This window comes from Ascaphus truei, unplaced genomic scaffold, assembly GCF_040206685.1.
Source record: "Ascaphus truei isolate aAscTru1 unplaced genomic scaffold, aAscTru1.hap1 HAP1_SCAFFOLD_1271, whole genome shotgun sequence".
Lineage (NCBI taxonomy): Eukaryota > Metazoa > Chordata > Amphibia > Anura > Ascaphidae > Ascaphus > Ascaphus truei.
Genome location: NW_027454145.1, coordinates 74,208 through 97,500, shown reverse-complemented (window position 1 = coordinate 97,500; position 23,293 = coordinate 74,208). Strand labels below are relative to the sequence as shown.

The window sequence follows — 23,293 nt, the reverse complement described above, 5'->3', positions numbered from 1 at the left end:
GTACGTGGCGCTATGTGTGGTGAGCACTGAGTACGTGGCGCTATGTGTGATGAGCACTGAGTACGTGGCGCTGTGTGTGGTGAGCACTGAGTACGTGGCGCTGTGTGTGTGGTGAGCACTGAGTACGTGGCGCTATGTGTGGTGAGCACTGAGTACGTGGCGCTGTGTGTGGTGCGCACTGAGTACGTGGCGCTGTGTGTGGTGAGCACTGAGTACGTGGCGCTATGTACTCAGTGCTACGTACTCAGTGCTCACCACACATAGCGACACGTACTCAGTGCTCACCACACATAGCGACACGTACTCAGTGCTCACCACACATAGCGCCACGTACTCAGTGCTCACCACACAGCGCACCACACACTCAGTGCGCACCACACATAGCGACACGTACTCAGTGCTCACCACACATAGCGCCACGTACTCAGTGCTCACCACACATAGCGCCACGTACTCAGTGCTCACCACACATAGCGACACGTACTCAGTGCTCACCACACATAGCGCCACGTACTCAGTGCTCACCACACAGCGCACCACACACTCAGTGCGCACCACACATAGCGACACGTACTCAGTGCTCACCACACATAGCGCCACGTACTCAGTGCTCACCACACATAGCGCCACGTACTCAGTGCTCACCACACATAGCGCCACGTACTCAGTGCTCACCACACATAGCGCCACGTACTCAGTGCTCACCACACATAGCGCCACGTACTCAGTGCTCACCACACATAGCGCCACATACTCAGTGCTCACCACACATAGCGACACGTACTCAGTGCTCACCACACATAGCGCCACGTACTCAGTGCTCACCACACATAGCGCCACGTACTCAGTGCTCACCACACACACAGCGCCACGTACTCAGTGCTCACCACACATAGCGCCACGTACTCAGTGCTCACCACACATAGCGACACGTACTCAGTGCTCACCACACATAGCGCCACGTACTCAGTGCTCACCACACATAGCGCCACGTACTCAGTGCGCACCACACACACAGCGCCACGTACTCAGTGCTCACCACACACACAGCGCCACGTACTCAGTGCTCACCACACATAGCGCCACGTACTCAGTGCGCACCACACACAGCGCCACGTACTCAGTGCGCACCACACACAGCGCCACGTACTCAGTGCTCACCACACATAGCGCCACGTACTCAGTGCTCACCACACATAGCGCCACGTACTCAGTGCTCACCACACATAGCGCCACGTACTCAGTGCGCACCACACACACAGCGCCACGTACTCAGTGCTCACCACACATAGCGCCACGTACTCAGTGCGCACCACACATAGCGCCACGTACTCAGTGCTCACCACACATAGCGCCACGTACTCAGTGCTCACCACACATAGCGACACGTACTCAGTGCTCACCACACATAGCGCCACGTACTCAGTGCTCACCACACATAGCGCCACGTACTCAGTGCTCACCACACAGCGCACCACACACTCAGTGCGCACCACACATAGCGACACGTACTCAGTGCTCACCACACATAGCGCCACGTACTCAGTGCTCACCACACATAGCGCCACGTACTCAGTGCTCACCACACATAGCGCCACGTACTCAGTGCTCACCACACATAGCGCCACGTACTCAGTGCTCACCACACATAGCGACACGTACTCAGTGCTCACCACACATAGCGCCACATACTCAGTGCTCACCACACATAGCGCCACGTACTCAGTGCTCACCACACACACAGCGCCACGTACTCAGTGCTCACCACACATAGCGCCACGTACTCAGTGCTCACCACACATAGCGCCACGTACTCAGTGCTCACCACACATAGCGCCACGTACTCAGTGCTCACCACACATAGCGCCACGTACTCAGTGCGCACCACACACAGCGCCACGTACTCAGTGCGCACCACACACAGCGCCACGTACTCAGTGCGCACCACACATAGCGCCACGTACTCAGTGCGCACCACACACTCAGTGCGCACCACACATAGCGCCACGTACTCAGTGCTCACCACACATAGCGCCACGTACTCAGTGCTCACCACACATAGCGCCACGTACTCAGTGCTCACCACACATAGCGCCACGTACTCAGTGCTCACCACACATAGCGCCACGTACTCAGTGCTCACCACACATAGCGCCACGTACTCAGTGCTCACCACACATAGCGCCACGTACTCAGTGCTCACCACACATAGCGCCACGTACTCAGTGCTCACCACACATAGCGACACGTACTCAGTGCTCACCACACATAGCGCCACGTACTCAGTGCTCACCACACATAGCGCCACGTACTCAGTGCTCACCACACATAGCGACACGTACTCAGTGCTCACCACACATAGCGCCACGTACTCAGTGCTCACCACACAGCGCACCACACACTCAGTGCGCACCACACATAGCGACACGTACTCAGTGCTCACCACACATAGCGCCACGTACTCAGTGCTCACCACACATAGCGCCACGTACTCAGTGCTCACCACACATAGCGCCACGTACTCAGTGCTCACCACACATAGCGCCACGTACTCAGTGCTCACCACACATAGCGCCACGTACTCAGTGCTCACCACACATAGCGCCACATACTCAGTGCTCACCACACATAGCGACACGTACTCAGTGCGCACCACACACACAGCGCCACGTACTCAGTGCTCACCACACATAGCGCCACGTACTCAGTGCGCACCACACATAGCGCCACGTACTCAGTGCTCACCACACATAGCGCCACGTACTCAGTGCTCACCACACATAGCGACACGTACTCAGTGCTCACCACACATAGCGCCACGTACTCAGTGCTCACCACACATAGCGCCACGTACTCAGTGCTCACCACACAGCGCACCACACACTCAGTGCGCACCACACATAGCGACACGTACTCAGTGCTCACCACACATAGCGCCACGTACTCAGTGCTCACCACACATAGCGCCACGTACTCAGTGCTCACCACACATAGCGCCACGTACTCAGTGCTCACCACACATAGCGCCACGTACTCAGTGCTCACCACACATAGCGACACGTACTCAGTGCTCACCACACATAGCGCCACGTACTCAGTGCTCACCACACATAGCGCCACGTACTCAGTGCTCACCACACATAGCGACACGTACTCAGTGCTCACCACACATAGCGCCACGTACTCAGTGCTCACCACACATAGCGCCACGTACTCAGTGCTCACCACACAGCGCACCACACACTCAGTGCGCACCACACATAGCGACACGTACTCAGTGCTCACCACACATAGCGCCACGTACTCAGTGCTCACCACACATAGCGCCACGTACTCAGTGCTCACCACACATAGCGCCACGTACTCAGTGCTCACCACACATAGCGCCACGTACTCAGTGCTCACCACACATAGCGACACGTACTCAGTGCTCACCACACATAGCGCCACATACTCAGTGCTCACCACACATAGCGCCACGTACTCAGTGCTCACCACACACACAGCGCCACGTACTCAGTGCTCACCACACATAGCGCCACGTACTCAGTGCTCACCACACATAGCGCCACGTACTCAGTGCTCACCACACATAGCGCCACGTACTCAGTGCTCACCACACATAGCGCCACGTACTCAGTGCGCACCACACACAGCGCCACGTACTCAGTGCGCACCACACACAGCGCCACGTACTCAGTGCGCACCACACACTCAGTGCGCACCACACATAGCGCCACGTACTCAGTGCTCACCACACATAGCGCCACGTACTCAGTGCTCACCACACATAGCGCCACGTACTCAGTGCTCACCACACATAGCGCCACGTACTCAGTGCTCACCACACATAGCGCCACGTACTCAGTGCTCACCACACATAGCGCCACGTACTCAGTGCTCACCACACATAGCGACACGTACTCAGTGCTCACCACACATAGCGCCACGTACTCAGTGCTCACCACACATAGCGCCACGTACTCAGTGCTCACCACACATAGCGCCACGTACTCAGTGCTCACCACACATAGCGCCACGTACTCAGTGCTCACCACACATAGCGACACGTACTCAGTGCTCACCACACATAGCGCCACGTACTCAGTGCTCACCACACAGCGCACCACACACTCAGTGCGCACCACACATAGCGACACGTACTCAGTGCTCACCACACATAGCGCCACGTACTCAGTGCTCACCACACATAGCGCCACGTACTCAGTGCTCACCACACATAGCGCCACGTACTCAGTGCTCACCACACATAGCGCCACGTACTCAGTGCTCACCACACATAGCGACACGTACTCAGTGCTCACCACACATAGCGCCACGTACTCAGTGCTCACCACACATAGCGCCACGTACTCCGTGCTCACCACACACACAGCGCCACGTACTCAGTGCTCACCACACATAGCGCCACGTACTCAGTGCTCACCACACATAGCGACACGTACTCAGTGCTCACCACACATAGCGCCACGTACTCAGTGCTCACCACACATAGCGCCACGTACTCAGTGCGCACCACACACACAGCACCACGTACTCAGTGCTCACCACACACACAGCGCCACGTACTCAGTGCTCACCACACATAGCGCCACGTACTCAGTGCTCACCACACATAGCGCCACGTACTCAGTGCTCACCACACATAGCGCCACGTACTCAGTGCGCACCACACACACAGCGCCACGTACTCAGTGCTCACCACACATAGCGCCACGTACTCAGTGCGCACCACACACACAGCGCCACGTACTCAGTGCTCACCACACACACAGCGCCACGTACTCAGTGCTCACCACACATAGCGCCACGTACTCAGTGCGCACCACACACAGCGCCACGTACTCAGTGCGCACCACACACAGCGCCACGTACTCAGTGCTCACCACACATAGCGCCACGTACTCAGTGCTCACCACACATAGCGCCACGTACTCAGTGCTCACCACACATAGCGCCACGTACTCAGTGCGCACCACACACACAGCGCCACGTACTCAGTGCGCACCACACACACAGCGCCATGTACTCTGTGCGCACCACACACAGCGCCACGTACTCAGTGCTCACCACACATAGCGCCACGTACTCAGTGCGCACCACACATAGCGACACGTACTCAGTGCGCACCACACACAGCGCCACGTACTCAGTGCGCACCACACACAGCGCCACGTACTCAGTGCGCACCACACACCGCGCCACGTACTCAGTGCTCACCACACACAGCGCCACGTACTCAGTGCTCACCACACACACAGCGCCACGTACTCAGTGCTCACCACACACATAGCGCCACGTACTCAGTGCGCACCACACACAGCGCCACGTACTCAGTGCGCACCACACACAGCGCCACGTACTCAGTGCGCACCACACACACAGCGCCACGTACTCAGTGCGCACCACACACAGCGCCACGTACTCAGTGCTCACCACACATAGCGCCACGTACTCAGTGCTCACCACACACAGCGCCACGTACTCAGTGCGCACCACACACAGCGCCACGTACTCAGTGCGCACCACACATAGCGCCACGTACTCAGTGCGCACCACACATAGTGACACGTACTCAGTGCGCACCACACACAGCGCCACGTACTCAGTGCGCACCACACATAGCGCCACGTACTCAGTGCTCACCACACATAGCGCCACGTACTCTGTGCGCACCACACATAGCGCCACGTACTCAGTGCTCACCACACATAGCGCCACGTACTCAGTGCTATGTGTGGTGAGCACTGAGTACGTGGCGCTATGTGTGGTGAGCACTGAGTACGTGGCGCTATGTGTGGTGAGCACTGAGTACGTGGCGCTATGTGTGGTGCGCACTGAGTGTGTGGTGCGCACTGAGTACGTGGCGCTATGTGTGGTGCGCACTGAGTACGTGGCGCTGTGTGTGGTGCGCACTGAGTACGTGGCGCTGTGTGTGGTGCGCACTGAGTACGTGGCGCTATGTGTGGTGAGCACTGAGTACGTGGCGCTATGTGTGGTGAGCACTGAGTACGTGGCGCTGTGTGGTGAGCACTGAGTACGTGGCGCTATGTGTGGTGAGCACTGAGTACGTGGCGCTGTGTGTGGTGCGCACAGAGTACATGGCGCTATGTGTGGTGAGCACTGAGTACGTGGCGCTGTGTGTGGTGCGCACAGAGTACATGGCGCTGTGTGTGTGGTGTGCACTGAGTACGTGGCGCTATGTGTGGTGAGCACTGAGTACGTGGCGCTATGTGTGGTGAGCACTGAGTACGTGGCGCTATGTGTGGTGAGCACTGAGTACGTGGCGCTGTGTGTGGTGCGCACTGAGTACGTGGCGCTGTGTGTGTGGTGAGCACTGAGTACGTGGCGCTGTGTGTGTGGTGCGCACTGAGTACGTGGCGCTATGTGTGGTGAGCACTGAGTACGTGGCGCTGTGTGTGTGGTGCGCACTGAGTACGTGGCGCTATGTGTGGTGAGCACTGAGTACGTGGCGCTATGTGTGGTGAGCACTGAGTACGTGGCGCTATGTGTGGTGAGCACTGAGTACGTGGCGCTGTGTGTGTGGTGAGCACTGAGTACGTGGTGCTGTGTGTGTGGTGCGCACTGAGTACGTGGCGCTATGTGTGGTGAGCACTGAGTACGTGGCGCTATGTGTGGTGAGCACTGAGTACGTGGCGCTATGTGTGGTGAGCACTGAGTACGTGTCGCTATGTGTGGTGCGCACTGAGTGTGTGGTGCGCTGTGTGGTGAGCACTGAGTACGTGGCGCTATGTGTGGTGAGCACTGAGTACGTGGCGCTATGTGTGGTGAGCACTGAGTACGTGTCGCTATGTGTGGTGAGCACTGAGTACGTGGCGCTATGTGTGGTGAGCACTGAGTACGTGGCGCTATGTGTGGTGAGCACTGAGTACGTGGCGCTATGTGTGGTGAGCACTGAGTACGTGGCGCTATGTGTGGTGAGCACTGAGTACGTGTCGCTATGTGTGGTGCGCACTGAGTGTGTGGTGCGCTGTGTGGTGAGCACTGAGTACGTGGCGCTATGTGTGGTGAGCACTGAGTACGTGGCGCTATGTGTGGTGAGCACTGAGTACGTGTCGCTATGTGTGGTGAGCACTGAGTACGTGGCGCTATGTGTGGTGAGCACTGAGTACGTGGCGCTATGTGTGGTGAGCACTGAGTACGTGGCGCTATGTGTGGTGAGCACTGAGTACGTGGCGCTATGTGTGGTGAGCACTGAGTACGTGGCGCTATGTGTGGTGAGCACTGAGTACGTGGCGCTATGTGTGGTGAGCACTGAGTACGTGGCGCTATGTGTGGTGAGCACTGAGTACGTGGCGCTATGTGTGGTGAGCACTGAGTACGTGGCGCTATGTGTGGTGAGCACTGAGTACGTGTCGCTATGTGTGGTGCGCACTGAGTGTGGTGCGCACTGAGTACGTGGCGCTATGTGTGGTGCGCACTAAGTACGTGGCGCTGTGTGTGGTGCGCACGGAGTACGTGGCGCTGTGTGTGGTGCGCACTGAGTACGTGGCGCTATGTGTGGTGAGCACTGAGTACGTGGCGCTATGTGTGGTGAGCACTGAGTACGTGGCGCTGTGTGGTGAGCACTGAGTACGTGGCGCTATGTGTGGTGAGCACTGAGTACGTGGCGCTGTGTGTGGTGCGCACAGAGTACATGGCGCTATGTGTGGTGAGCACTGAGTACGTGGCGCTATGTGTGGTGAGCACTGAGTACGTGGCGCTATGTGTGGTGAGCCCTGAGTACGTGGCGCTGTGTGTGTGGTGCGCACTGAGTATGTGGCGCTATGTGTGGTGAGCACTGAGTACGTGTAGCTATGTGTGGTGAGCACTGAGTACGTGGCGCTATGTGTGGTGAGCACTGAGTACGTGGCGCTATGTGTGGTGAGCCCTGAGTATGTGGCGCTATGTGTGGTGAGCACTGAGTACGTGGCGCTGTGTGTGTGGTGAGCACTGAGTACGTGGCGCTATGTGTGGTGAGCACTGAGTACGTGGCGCTGTGTGTGGTGCGCACAGAGTACGTGGCGCTGTGTGTGGTTCGCAGTGAGTACGTGGCGCTATGTGTGGTGAGCACTGAGTACGTGGCGCTGTGTGTGTGGTGAGCACTGAGTACGTGGCGCTATGTGTGGTGAGCACTGAGTACGTGGCGCTGTGTGTGGTGCGCACAGAGTACGTGGCGCTGTGTGGTGCGCACAGAGTACGTGGCGCTATGTGTGGTGAGCACTGAGTACGTGGCGCTATGTGTGGTGAGCACTGAGTACGTGTCGCTATGTGTGGTGAGCACTGAGTACGTGGCGCTATGTGTGGTGAGCACTGAGTACGTGGCGCTATGTGTGATGAGCACTGAGTACGTGGCGCTGTGTGGTGCGCACAGAGTACGTGGCGCTGTGTGTGGTTCGCAGTGAGTGCGTGGCGCTATGTGTGGTGAGCACTGAGTACGTGGCGCTATGTGTGGTGAGCACTGAGTACGTGGCGCTATGTGTGGTGAGCACTGAGTACGTGGCGCTATGTGTGGTGAGCACTGAGTACGTGGCGCTATGTGTGGTGAGCACTGAGTACGTGGCGCTATGTGTGGTGAGCACTGAGTACGTGGCGCTATGTGTGGTGAGCACGGAGTACGTGGCGCTATGTGTGGTGAGCACTGAGTACGTGTCGCTATGTGTGGTGAGCACTGAGTACGTGTCGCTATGTGTGGTGAGCACTGAGTACGTGGCGCTATGTGTGATGAGCACTGAGTACGTGGCGCTGTGTGGTGCGCACAGAGTACGTGGCGCTGTGTGTGGTTCGCAGTGAGTACGTGGCGCTATGTGTGGTGAGCACTGAGTACGTGGCGCTATGTGTGGTGAGCACTGAGTACGTGGCGCTATGTGTGGTGAGCACTGAGTACGTGGCGCTATGTGTGGTGAGCACTGAGTACGTGGCGCTATGTGTGGTGAGCACTGAGTACGTGGCGCTATGTGTGGTGAGCACTGAGTACGTGGCGCTATGTGTGGTGAGCACTGAGTACGTGGCGCTATGTGTGGTGAGCACTGAGTACGTGTCGCTATGTGTGGTGAGCACTGAGTACGTGGCGCTATGTGTGATGAGCACTGAGTACGTGGCGCTGTGTGGTGCGCACAGAGTACGTGGCGCTGTGTGTGGTTCGCAGTGAGTACGTGGCGCTATGTGTGGTGAGCACAGAGTACGTGGCGCTGTGTGTGGTGCGCAGTGAGCGTGCCGTGGCACCCTCTCGTGGTCTGGTTTATCACGCCCTCTCTCTTTTTCAGACACTCTCGTTCTTCTTCCCGTCCTGCGGTAAGATCCCTCCCCCCGTCATCATGGTGCAGAACGTCAGCTTCCGCTACACCGACGGGGCGGTGAGTGTCACTGTGTGTGTGTGTGTGTGTCACTGTGTGTGTGTCACTGTGTGTGTCTCACTGTGTGTGTGTGTCCCGTCCTGCGGTAAGATCCCTCCCCCCGTCATCATGGTGCAGAACGTCAGCTTCCGCTACACCGACGGGGCGGTGAGTGTCACTGTGTGTGTGTGTGTGTCACTGTGTGTGTGTGTGTGTCACTGTGTGTGTGTGTCACTGTGTGTGTGTGTGTGTCCCGTCCTGCGGTAAGATCCCTCCCCCCGTCATCATGGTGCAGAACGTCAGCTTCCGCTACACCGACGGGGCGGTGAGTGTCACTGTGTGTGTCACTGTGTGTGTGTGTCACTGTGTGTGTGTGTGTGTGTCACTGTGTGTGTGTGTGTCACTGTGTGTGTGTGTGTGTGTGTGTGTCACTGTGTGTGTGTGTCACTGTGTGTGTGTGTCACTGTGTGTGTGTGTCACTGTGTGTGTGTGTCACTGTGTGTGTGTGTCACTGTGTGTGTGTGTCACTGTGTGTGTGTGTCACTGTGTGTGTGTGTGTCACTGTGTGTGTGTGTCATGTGTGTGTGTGTGTCACTGTGTGTGTGTGTGTCACTGTGTGTGTGTCACTGTGTGTGTGTGTGTGTCACTGTGTGTGTGTGTGTCACTGTGTGTGTGTGTGTGTCACTGTGTGTGTGTGTGTGTGTGTGTCACTGTGTGTGTGTGTGTGTGTCACTGTGTGTGTGTGTGTGTCACTGTGTGTGTGTGTATCACTGTGTGTGTGTGTGTGTGTGTCACTGTGTGTGTGTGTGTGTGTGTGTGTGTGTGTGTCACTGTGTGTGTGTGTGTGTGTGTGTGTCACTGTGTGTGTGTGTCCCGTCCTGCGGTAAGATCCCTCCCCCCGTCATCATGGTGCAGAACGTCAGCTTCCGCTACACCGACGGGGCGGTGAGTGTCACTGTGTGTGTCACTGTGTGTGTGTGTCACTGTGTGTGTGTGTCACTGTGTGTGTGTGTCACTGTGTGTGTGTGTCACTGTGTGTGTGTGTCACTGTGTGTGTGTGTCACTGTGTGTGTGTGTCACTGTGTGTGTGTGTGTCACTGTGTGTGTGTCACTGTGTGTGTGTCACTGTGTGTGTGTCACTGTGTGTGTGTGTGTGTGTCACTGTGTGTGTGTGTCACTGTGTGTGTGTGTCACTGTGTGTGTGTGTCACTGTGTGTGTGTGTCACTGTGTGTGTGTTGTCACTGTGTGTGTGTGTCACTGTGTGTGTGTGTCACTGTGTGTGTGTGTCACTGTGTGTGTGTGTGTCACTGTGTGTGTGTCACTGTGTGTGTGTCACTGTGTGTGTGTCACTGTGTGTGTGTGTGTGTGTGTGTCACTGTGTGTGTGTGTGTGTGTCACTGTGTGTGTGTGTGTGTGTCACTGTGTGTGTGTGTGTGTGTGTGTGTCACTGTGTGTGTGTGTCACTGTGTGTGTATGTCACTGTGTGTGTGTATGTCACTGTGTGTGTGTGTGTCACTGTGTGTGTGTGTGTCACTGTGTGTGTGTGTGTCACTGTGTGTGTGTGTGTCACTGTGTGTGTGTGTCACTGGGTGTGTGTCACTGTGTGTGTGTGTCACTGTGTGTGTGTGTCACTGTGTGGTGCAGAACGTCGGATTCTGCTACACTGCCGGGGCGGTGAGAATCGGCGGGGGGCCCTCCCCCTCTCTCTCCCCCCCTTCTCTCTTTCTCTCCCCCCCTTCTTTCTTTCTCTCCCCCCCTTCTTTCTTTCTCTCCCCCCCTTCTTTCTTTCTCTCCCCCCTCCTCTCACTCTTCCCTCTCCCCCTCTTTTTCCTCCCTTTACCACTCTCTTCCTTCTCTCTCCCCTCTCTCCTTCCCCTCTTTCTCTTTCCCTCTCTCTCCCCCTCTTTCTTCCCTCTCCCCCCTTTTTCTTTCTCTCTCTCTCTCTCTCTCTCTCTCCCCCGTTTCTCTCTCTCTCCCCCCCGTTTCTCTCTTCTATCGCTCCCCCCTTTATCTCCCTCTCTCTCTCCCCCCTCTCTTTCTCCCCCCTCTCTTTCTCTTCCATCTCTCCCTCCTCTCTCTCTTCCATCTCTCCCTCCTCTCTTTCTCTTCCATCTCTCACTCTCCCCCGTCTTTCTCACTCCCCTCCCTCTCTCTCTCTCTCTCCCCCCCCATATTTCTCCCCGCACACTCATCTTCCCTTCCCCCCTCCAGCCCGTGATCTACAAGAACCTGGAGTTCGGAATCGACCCTGGACACGCGTGTGGCTCTCGTGGGACCCAACGGGGCCGGGAGAAAACCACGCTGCTGAAACTGCTTATAGGGGGAGGTGAGCGGCTTTCTGTGGGGGGGGGGGGAGGTGAGCGGCTTTCTGTGGGGGGGGGGAGGTGAGCGGCTTTCTGTGGGGGGGTGAGGGGGGGAGAGTGTGAGCGGCTTTCTGTGGGGGGGGGGGGGGAGGGGGGGAGGTGAGTGGCTTTCTGTGGGGGGGGAGGTGAGCGGCTTTCTGTGGGGGGGGAGGGAAGTCGCATTCTCTGCGCTCTGGTGCTTTCCACATACTCTGATATGGGGGCGCTCTCAGCCCCCCCCGTGCAGTCTCAGGCTGCCCCCTGTGTTCTCGGGGCCCCACCTCCCTTAGCGCTCTCGGGCCCCTCCCTTAGCGCTATCGGGCCCCTCCCTTAGCGCTCTCGGGGCCCCTTCCCTTAGCGCTCTCGGGACCCCCCCTCCCTTAGCGCTCTCGCCCCCCCCCCCCCTCCCTTAGCGCTCTCGGGGCCCTCCCCCCTTAGCGCTCTCGGGGCCCCCCCTCCCTTAGCGCTCTTGGGCCCCTCCCTTAGCGCTATCGGGCCCCTCCTTAGCGCTCTCGGGCCCCCCCTCCCTTAGCGCTCTCAGGCCCCTCCCTTAGCGCTCTCGGGCCCCTCCCTTGACGCTCTCGGGCCCCTCCCTTAGCGCTCTCGGTCCCCTCCCTTAGCGCTTTTGGGCCCCTCCCTTAGCGCTCTCGGCCCCTCCCCTCCCTTAGCGCTCTGGGCCCCCCCCCCTTCCTTAGCGCTCTGGGTCCCCCCCTCCCCCCCCCTCTCCCTTAGCGCTCTTGGGCCCCCCCCCCCCTCCCTTAGCGCTCTCGGGCCCCTCCCTTAGCTCTCTCGGCCCCCTCCCCCCTTACCGTGCGCTCTCAGACCCCCCCCCCCTTACCGTGCGCTCTCAGACCCCCCCCCCCTTACCGTGCGCTCTCAGACACCCCCCCCCCCCTTACCGTGCGCTCTCAGACCCCCCCCCCTTACCGTGCGCTCTCAGACCCCCCCCCCTTACCGTGCGCTCTCGGACCCCCCCCCCCCCCCCTTAGCGCGCTCTCAGACCCACCCACCCCTTAGCGCTCTCAGACACCCCCCCCTTAGCGCTCTCAGACACTCCCCCCCCCCTTAGCGTGCTCTCAGACACCCCCCCCCCCCTTAGCGCGCTCTCAGACCCCCCCCCCCCTTTACGCGCTCTCAGACCTCACCCCTTCCCTCTCTCCCCAGTGCCTGCCGTCGGACGGGATGATCCGGAAACACTCCCACGTGAAGATCGGGCGGTACCACCAGCACCTGACAGAGCAGCTGGAGCTGGACCTGTCCCCGCTGGAGTACATGATGAAGTGTTACCCGGCCATCAAGGAGAAGGAGGAGATGAGGAAGATCATCGGGAGATACGGGCTGACAGGGAAGCAGCAGGTGCCCCCTATATATCTATATATATCTGTATATATCTGTCTGTATATGTGCGCGCCACCCCATCCCCCTCTATCTATATATCTGTCTGTATTGTCAAAGCGTAGAAATAAAATCAATGAGTCAAGGGTTCAAAGTAACAGGTGAGTTTATCAGCACCAAGGTACAAGTGAGAGAGAATTCAAATTATATATATATAATCTGTCTGTATATGTGTGTTAGATCAGACCAAACGTCTGCAGAGTATCTGTCCCCGTCCAAATTGTTTCCTACGTAGTTAGTGCATGCACGAGAAGAATCACACTGACACTAAGTTCAGAATGATAATGCTTCCTTTATTGTTACAGCCCGCGTTCTCTTATATAGGGGCTCAGGGGAGAGATTGTATGCAAAAATGGCCTGTCTTATCTAAGGGTTGTGTGCAAATGCACATGTCAGTGTCTCATTGGTTCTTGTTAGGTCATGTCCTTGTATGGTCTTGTTATTGTAGTTTAGTGGACACATCAGCTTTGTTTGGGTGTAGTTCCGGGTTGGGCGCCATCTTCCATACTCGATGGGAGGGGGAGCTGCGGTAGCCATTTTGAGTAAGGATCATAGGCATAGCGAGGTACACATTACAGATGAAGAAATAGGCATTTTATTCAATCCATCACAGTCCCTCCTTGAAATGTCTATTTCTGAGTCTGTCCCTATAGGTATACAAACTCATCTGTCCAGATGTGCCTGGGAACTCTTTTGTGCTGTACGTTAGACGAGTCATGGCTTGTCCATGACCCCCCTTGCCACAGACTTTGCACATAAGGAAGTCAGATGCTGTCCCTATGGGTTTATACCATTGTACTTAACTGGGAGGGACTGTAAACGGGGTAAATGGACCATCTTCCGAGAGTGGAGTATTATTATCTGACTGCAGGAAAAAAGGTAGGAGTGCTATTGTCAACAGCTCTGATCATAAGCTTTTTAACACATGGGAGAACATAGCAGACAATAATCACAAGCAAGACAAAAATAATAACTATTGCGATGCCTATTTGGGCAAGAATCTTTTTCCATCCCGTCAGCCAACCAAAATACTGGTCCCATGGGACAGTAATCCCGGAATTCTTCTTGAGTTCATCTTCTAATTTCTTAATGGCTAATGTGACTTTACCATTGGGGCCGGTGTTATCGGGAATGTAGGTGCAACAGGTTCCTGTACCCTCAATCATCTTGCAAACACCTCCCTTCTCGGCTAGAATCATATCTAAAGCCATTCTATTCTGGAAGGTCATATAAGATGTTGGAGCTAATTGGTCCGCAATACCTTGTAATGCATCTCTGGTGTAATTGACAAACCGTTGTTGGTTGTAATACACATAATTAATCCAATCAACGTTTTTATTGATGGTAACTATGGGAATCAGAGATTCAAATCCCGCATTAACCTGGTCCCTGGCTTTAAACTGGTCGGGCACCCCCCTTGGGACCCCTATAGCATCGATATAAACATGAGGGTCAAAACTACCGGGGAGGGTGGAGCGTTTGGAGCGGTGGTGTGTTGTAGGGACGTTATTACCTGGGGAATGGTCTGCAAGAATATGTAAGGGCATCAGGACTTTTGCTAGGGCACACTCTCCAGTCCAGCTTCCTTCTAATCTAGTCCGAATCTTTAGATCCCCACATATCCAATAGATGTCGCCTAATGATTGGACCTGGTTCTGAACCAGTGTTCCGGAAAGATTACTATATTTAGAACAATATCCAAAGGTGAAATTACCCAAAAATCTACCTCTATGGTCGTGGTTAGCATAACAGGTGTAGTTCCCCTGGTATATTGTAATCTTTTCCTCAGGTCGGGGTGCCTCTGTGATTATAGGGTATTCTTTTCTCCAGACTTCACACGAGGTGTGATTAGTGGAGGTGTTGGTGAATAAACTGAGGAAACAGTCTTCACTGTCTTCTGGGATATTGAGGGGCACTGTGCCCAAATGGGGTCTAGCACTACCACAGACATAACAATTGGATCTATTATGACTCTCTGCACTATATCGCATCCATTCAAGCCACAAATTGGTGTCAGAGAATCCAGATTCCGTGGCCATAGTATCCTCAAATGTGGGGTTAGCTATTGCCACCATGTTTTCCAATGTATGGAAATGTGGTTTAAGGGTTTTTTTCTCTGGCTCGGGGGTTTTTGGGTTTGACATCTGCCAATCTTTGGAATTATACATATCCTGTATTTTGAACTTCCCGTAAGCCCCCCTTGTACCTCCTTTTATCCAAGTCCCTAGAACATATACACCAGCGTCCCCGGGGCTAGGGTTTTCTATAGTTAGTGTGAGTTTCATTATTTTACCCGTCTTACCACTGACTAGACATGTACCGGTTTTCCGCAAGGTCATCCGACTAATTAGAGACTTGCCATTCCTGTCTTTCCTTGCTAGACCATTTTGTGGTCGGTATCCCCAATCTGTTCCCGTGTTCCATCCTACTGCTCCCCAGTAATCACATTCCTGTCCCTAGTAGGAATCCGTTACGCATACATAAGTGGACCTGGAACCGGAATTGCCGTATAGGGTACATTGCCAAGGTGTTATGGGGCAGCTGACTATATTACAATAATCAAAGGAGAAGGTAGCTACATGAGTATTGGATGAATTATACCAAAACGTGACTGCCCCTTCATGTTGGGTGATAGCAACCTCTTGTGCCCCCCCAAACCCAACAAGAAAAAGATATATAGAATCATTTTCCTTCTGAGGTGTCCTCGTTTGGAGCTGGAACCTTCTTGCAATGAGAGGCGTGTATCCAGGTGTTCTTGCCAGCTAGCTTGACTGATGTCGCTGTGGTCAACAGAACTTGGAAAGGACCATCATATCTGGGCTCTAGGGAGTGTTTCCTTACAAATTTCTTCACGAGTACCCAGTCTCCGGGCACGAGTCTATGAGTCCCGGTATCTAGATCTGGATCTGGAATAGAAGAAAACACTCGACCATGTATATTGGTTAGTTCTTGCGCTAGGGCAGTTACATATTTGGTCAAAACATCAGACTGCATTTGTAACTGCTGTGGGTAGTAACAACCAAGTTTGGGGGCAGTACCAAACAGTATCTCAAATGGGGATAGAGCATGTTCCCCTCGTGGGGTGTATCGAACACTGAACAAAGCAATGGGTAGACTATCTGGCCAGGGCATATTTGTTTCCTGGGCCATTTTCAACATTCTAGTTTTCAGTATGCCATTCATTCTTTCTACCTTTCCGCTACTCTGGGGATGGTATGGGGTGTGGAAAGCAAGGGTGGTCCCTAGCGCGGACCAAATTTCTTTAGCTAGCGTAGCAGTGAAAGCGGGGCCTTGGTCGCTTTCTATTACTTCAGGTACCCCATATCTACAAACCACCTCTGTCAGGAGTTTTTTTGCTGCTGTTTTCGCAGTGAGATTGGTGACAGGATAGGCTTCTGGCCATCCTGAAAACATATCTACAATTACTAACGCATATTCAAAACGGCCCGACTTTGGCATCTGAATATGGTCAATCTGGATACGCTGGAAAGGGTATAGGGGCCGTGCAAGATATTTCTGCGGTGGTTTTTCCACACGTCCTGGGTTACACATTGCACAAATTGTACATGATTTGCAGAAATTACTAGTCATTGGGGTAATTCCAGGCGCCACATAGTATTTGTCGATCTGCAGAAATTACTAGTCATTGGGGTAATTCCAGGCGCCACATAGTATTTGTCGATCAGTGCATTCATAAGAGTCTTCGAGAGATGCGCTGCTCCATGTGCCCATTGTACCACAGCAGGATACAGTGCCCGTGGCAGACAAAGTTTCTTTTTGTACTCGTAAATTCCTTCTTGGGGCGATGCACCTCTTTTCTTCCAGCTTTCCTTTTCTTCCAGCTTTCCTTTTCTTCCTTTGTTGCAGATTCTTGCAACTTCTTCAGATATTCTCGATTCACTGGGAGGTTCTGCATTAACGGAACCATCCTTGTCGTGTCCACTCAATCTTCCACTTCTCGTATCCCGCTGGCAGCTTGTTTTGCCGCGGCATCCGCCAGATGGTTTCCTCTGGCTTCTTCTGTGTTCAGTTTCCCATGGGCTTTTACCTTCAGGATGGCCACATGGCTTGGAAGGAGTAGGGCGTCCATCAGAGCTTGTATGGCTGAGCTGTGTTTCACTGGTGTTCCTGCTGCTGTCAGAAATCCCCTGGTTTGCCAAATGACGCCAAAATCGTGTGCTACTCCAAAGGCATATCTAGAGTCAGTGTAGATATTCGCCGTGTGTCCTTCTGCCAGTTTACACGCTGCAGTGAGAGCTTGTAGTTCAGCCTCTTGTGCGAATGCTGTTGACAGTAGTGTGCTTGCCAGTAGGACCACAGAGTCTGTGGTGACAGCATAACCCATATGGTAGGTGCCTTGTTGATCAGCATATCGAGAACCATCCACAAACAGGATTAGATCTGGGTTCTGTATCGGCTTTTCACTCACCGTGGGCAGATGAGCAGTTTCTAGCTTCATGAGTTCGAAGCAATCATGGGATAGGTCGACTCCAGCTGTGCTTTATTCTTGTTCGTGTCCCTGCACATCTCCCCCCTCGGGAAGTGGAAGAAGAGTGGAGGGGTTAAGCACTTGTCACCAGAGAAGGGTGAAATTGTCTGGAATGAGAAGCGAGCATTGTAACCTGAGGTGTCTGGCAGTGGACAGATGTTTTGTCTGTGTCTGATTGAGAATAGCAGCAATGTCATGTGGTGCCAGGAGAATGAGGTCATGCCCTAGAACGATATCCAAAGTTTTATCCAGCAGTGCTTGAGCAGCAAAGACAGCACGAAGACAGGACGGTCCACCACGAGCCACAGCGTCGAGACGGCTGGAGTAATAACCAATAGGTCGACATCGGCCAGCGTGTGGCTGCGTTAACACTCCAGTTGCATGTCCATTTCGTTCTGATACGAAAAGCTTGAAGGGTAAATCATAGTCTGGGAGGCCCAAGGCAGGGGCCGAGGATATTGCCTGTTTGAGAACAGTGAAATTCTTGGAAGCCTCTGGGGTCATCTGGAAGGGATTTGTTTTTTAGACATCGTACAATGGTTGCATCAACAGCGAGGCTTCTGGAACCCAGGAGCGACAGTACGAAATAAGTCCAAGGAACGCGTGTAGCGCTTTCTGGCCTTGTGGCCAGAATGTCCAGTATGGCTGTGACTCGATCGCGAGTGAGATGTCTTGTTCCGTGTGAGAGACAATGACCGAGGAATACAACAGAGGTGGAGCACCACTGGAGTTTGGGGAGTGTCGCCTTGCATCCCTGATCCGCCAGATAACATAATAGACTTTCGGAGGCTTGTTCGGCAGACTTGTGATCATCGTTAGGTGCCCGATATCCTCAGGGCCTGTGGACCATCATTTGGATGGGATCCTATCCATGACAGCGGGCGGTTGAGGGTTTGTCCGCTAATGCCAAAAGTATCGGAAGGGAACAAAGGGCAGAGACATCTGACTCCCAGAGCGGGGAGGTTACATCAATGGTGCCGTCCTGTGAGAATATTATGGAGGCCTGTAACCTAGACAAAACATCAGCGCCAAGCAGATTAAGCGGGCAAGTAGAGGAAACTACAAATCGTGCAAATAGTTCAGGGTAGGGACCTATCTGCAGGGGTCGTGTTAATGGGCTAGAGCGCGGTGTGCCATCTACCCCCACACATAAAACATCAATATCAGACAAATAGGAAGGGTCAGGTATGTCTGCAGCTCTAATTACACTCCTGGCTGCACCTGTGTCTACCAGGAAGGGGGTGAGGTGACCTTCTATGGGTATTATAACCTGAGCTAGGGGACCTTCTCCTTCCCGGGCGGCTACGGCTAGAAGGGGGGTTGACACAGGCTTGCCGGATTCCTAGCGGGGCTGGTCCCCACCATGATTGGTGGGCTGAAGGGGCATTTGACGGGAAGGTAGCTGGTCATCGGAGTAGCGGTTGTCCCTGCTCTGATTCCACTGGGAATGACTGTTTCCGGGGTTATATTGATTCCTGCGGGGGCGTTTAGGTGCCGTACAGTTCCTTTTAAAATGGCCGGGCTGGTCGCAATTAAAACAAGTGGGAGGTGGTCGTGGCTCATACTGCACATGATTGTAACCTTGGCCATAAGTGGGGCAGAGACATTCTCTGCCAACATAATAGGGGTGGTTTTCTTCAGGGCCTGACTTCATTCAAGACCCGTCGCTACCAACAAAAGGGTATCTAGAGGGAGTACCCGGAATTCTGGTCGTGCCAGAATTAAATCTTTCCGAATGGGTGCCTCGAGTCCGGCTACAAATGCAACAGATAACATCTGACTATGGGCTTTGTTGTAGGGGGTAAAGCCTAAATCGGAAAAAACCTGGCATAGTCTGATATGGAATTTCTCCACTGATTCCCCTTTTTCCTGAGTCACATCCTGTATATTGATGGCTTGGTCAGCCAGCTTTTCCCTGGCCCAGTCACGTAATTGGTCACAAAAGTCCACCCCGGAGGCATATGTATCATCGCCTGTCACCATAGCGTCCGTCAGGCTTTTTTCCATTATGGGCCAGTATGCTTCCCCCGCCTTAATCTCGCATAAGCTAACCAAATCCCGTCGAGCTGCTGAATACGTTTTTTGGATCTGGGCCACTCTACGATAAAAGGGCATAGGTTGTTTCTCCGGGTCTGGTAGGGTGGTTACCAGGGAGGAGGCTTGGGGGGGGGGGGGGGGTGTAGGTGACATACATTATTGGGGCACCTTCTACCTGCTTGGGCGTCTGCCCATATAACCTTGGGCCGCGGTCGGGTACTGGGGGGGTCGGGTTGGTGTTCCAGGTCATGTTCGCCTCCTGCGCAGCGGCCTGTGACTCAACATCTGAGTCAAAACTATCGGGCGCACTAGTGGACACGGCTGCTGGGTCTGTGTGCTATTGTTGTGTCGGGGTAGACTTGAATCCCTCCCGCTGGGGCAGTGGTTGTTTGGGGTGAAAGGGGTGGCATCGGGCATTAGGGGCGTAGTCGGGGTGTAATAGGAACCGCCCGCCTGCAGCACAGGATATAGTGGTGCTACATGGGTAGTCGAGGTTCGTTTGTCATTCGTGGGTGGGGTAGTGGGTTGTATAGGTGGGGGTGCTGTCGGGGCCGGGAGCGAAGGTAACAAAGGAGTGATTACGGGTGAATCAGTCACACGGGGGCGCTGCGCACCACAATTATAACAATCTTCCCGGCATTGGGGGTTTCGGGTGCCACACCTTAAACATGTCCAGGGGGGTGGGTCAGCACCAGCATAGGGTGGGGGTTGGTCTTTTTCAGGGGGGTTACTTGTACAGTCGCCGCAAGGGTGATAGAGAAACACAACCTTCCCTCCCTTTTCTATCTCCTGCTCGGTCCATTTTTCTCTGTGGACAGCCTTGGCAACATTAAACCAGGCTTCTGCTGTCTTCAGCAGGTTGCTATCACTCAAAATTCCTCTCTTTTCTTTCAATATTTTTCACCACTCTTCTGGCTGCAATCTGCCTTTCCCTGTGCTAATTCCACATACATACTTTAAACAGCCTACTTGCTTTCTTAACATGCTCCTTTCCCTCTCTCTCGGCCACTAGGTGGCAGGCTAAGACTCCTTTCTCTGTCTTACTCGCCTGTGCTCCCATGTTTTTTTACAATTTATGGGCCACCCAACTTGAATTCGAGTTTCTTCACTCTCTTTCCCTCACTTTCTTCTTTACTGCAAAGTGTAACGCGGAAAACCAGGAGTTCGGGCAGCTTAACGTCTAGGGGTTGTCACCCAAATACCTGTGGGCTATATCCTTCCTCTTTTCCTCTCAACAATCTCCACCTGTCCTTATGAATTCCCAACATTAATCCACAAACACATTTTGGACCTAACATACCACTTGATTACGAGAAAGAGGAAAAGGTTGTTCAGGATATGTCGGCAGAGTACCGCGCTGTTACCAACCGTAACGCGCACCGCAACACTCCTCCCTCCGCAACGCGCACACCGCGCTGTCACTACCGGGAAAATCATGTTCCTCTCTGTCCGACTTTCCCTTACTTCCCCATTCCCCTCCTTCCACCAAGTTTATAACGTACAATGACAAGACCCCTAGTCGGCCGGCAAAAATCCCACTCCACTTCGCGCTCCCACTTGCGGCACCGACTAACACGTATAACATATACCGGGTGACAGATTGTCTAGGTAACAGGTTCGAGTTTAAAAGGGGCTCCGGGCAAGATATCTACCTGTCTTTAGGTGACCTTCGGAGAGCCGTATGAGACACAGAAATAGACCAACAGCGGAGACGGTGCGAATCGGTAGATAATAAATGTTATCTTACCGTACTCCAGAGGTGATCAATCTCCTGCCGCGTCCGCATTTGGTCCACTTCTACCCCCACCAATGTGCCTAGTAACTTCTACCCCCACCAATGTGCCTAGTAACTTCTACCCCCACCAATGTGCCCTGTAACTTCTACCCCCACCAATGTGCCCTGTAACTTCTACCCCCACCAATGTGCCTAGTAACTTCTACCCCCACCAATGTGCCCTGTAACTTCTACCCCCACCAATGTGCCTAGTAACTTCTACCCCCACCAATGTGCCCAGTAACTTCTACCCCCTCCAGTGTGCCCAGTAACTTCTACCCCCACCAGTGTGCCTAGTAACTTCTACCCCCACCCCAATGTGCCTAGTAACTTCTACCCCCACCAATGTGCCTAGTAACTTCTACCCCCACCAATGTGCCTAGTAACGTATGCCCCCACCAGTGTGCCTAGTAACGTATGCCCCCACCAGTGTGCCTAGTAACGTATACCCCCACCAATGTGCCCAGTAACTTCTACCCCCACCAATGTGCCCTGTAACTTCTACCCCCACCAATGTGCCCTGTAACTTCTACCCCCACCAATGTGCCCTGTAACTTCTACCCCCACCAATGTGCCCTGTAACTTCTACCCCCACCAATGTGCCTAGTAACTTCTACCCCCACCAATGGGCCCTGTAACTTTACCCCCACCAGTGTGCCCTGTAACTTCTACCCCCACCAATGTGCCTAGTAACTTCTACCCCCACCAATGTGCCTAGTAACTTCTACCCCCTCCAGTGTGCCTAGTAACTTCTACCCCCACAAATGTGCCCAGTAACTTCTACCCCGACCAGTGTGCCTAGTGACTTCTACCCCCACCAATGTGTCTAGTATCACCCAATCAACCAATTAAAATCACTGAAAATAACCAGCTGCAGTGGAGTATGAGTGGACCAATGGGACTGCAGGTAAATGTCACATTGCTTCTAACCCCTGCGGATTGGACAGCCGGCTGCAGACAGTACGTGCGGACGTCAGTAAGTGGGCAGGACTGCCTCCCTCTGTAACCTAGCGCTCCACGTAGTGCACCATAGTGTGTCCTCCGTAGTCAGGGGTGTCACTAATTGGCTGTCATGGGCGGAGGCAAATGAGTGTCCGCGTCCCCCGTTCAGTGCGCATGCGCGCCGTGTAGCGTCCGGTGTTGTCATGGCATCCATGTATACAAGCAGAGAGCGGGGGGGGGGGGGGCGCCTGCGCGCTGACTGATAAACTACCAAAGATAATACACAGGGAAAGCGGGGCATATACTACTACTGTGCCTGGAGTGAATGACTAGGCCGAAGCCCGAGCAGTGCTAAATAAAGGATCTGTGGGATACCAAGTGATGGTACACAGCATAGAAAGCGGGGCATGTACTACTACTGTGCCTGGAGTGAATGACTAGGCCGAAGCCCGAGCAGTGCTAAATAAAGGGTCTGTGGGGACCAAGTGATGGTACACAGCATAGAAAGCGGGGCATGTACTACTACTGTGCCTGGAGTGAATGACTAGGCCGAAGCCCGAGCAGTGCTAAATAAAGGGTCTGTGGGGACCAAGTGATGGTACACAGCATAGAAAGCGGGGCATGTACTACTACTGTGCCTGGAGTGAATGACTAGGCCGAAGCCCGAGCAGTGCTAAATAAAGGATCTGTGGGATACCAAGTGATGGTACACAGCATAGAAAGCGGGGCATGTACTACTACTGTGCCTGGAGTGAATGACTAGGCCGAAGCCCGAGCAGTGCTAAATAAAGGATCTGTGGGATACCAAGTGATGGTACACAGCATAGAAAGCGGGGCATGTACTACTACTGTGCCTGGAGTGAATGACTAGGCCGAAGCCCGAGCAGTGCTAAATAAAGGGTCTGTGGGGACCAAGTGATGGTACACAGCATAGAAAGCGGGGCATGTACTACTACT

General features: G+C 54.1%; 1 protein-coding gene across 1 annotated transcript in view; it reads left to right on the top strand.

The window, feature by feature from the left end:
- ABCF2 (ATP binding cassette subfamily F member 2) overlaps positions 1 to 23,293 on the top strand; it is a gene marked incomplete at its 5' end in the record, with an annotated part of 42,670 nt that overhangs the window by 441 nt on the left and 18,936 nt on the right. Inside the window, 4 exon segments of the mRNA XM_075581364.1 lie at positions 9,288 to 9,377; positions 11,569 to 11,604; positions 11,606 to 11,683; positions 12,864 to 13,055. Of these exon segments, the coding sequence (XP_075437479.1) occupies positions 9,288 to 9,377; positions 11,569 to 11,604; positions 11,606 to 11,683; positions 12,864 to 13,055 (396 nt within the window).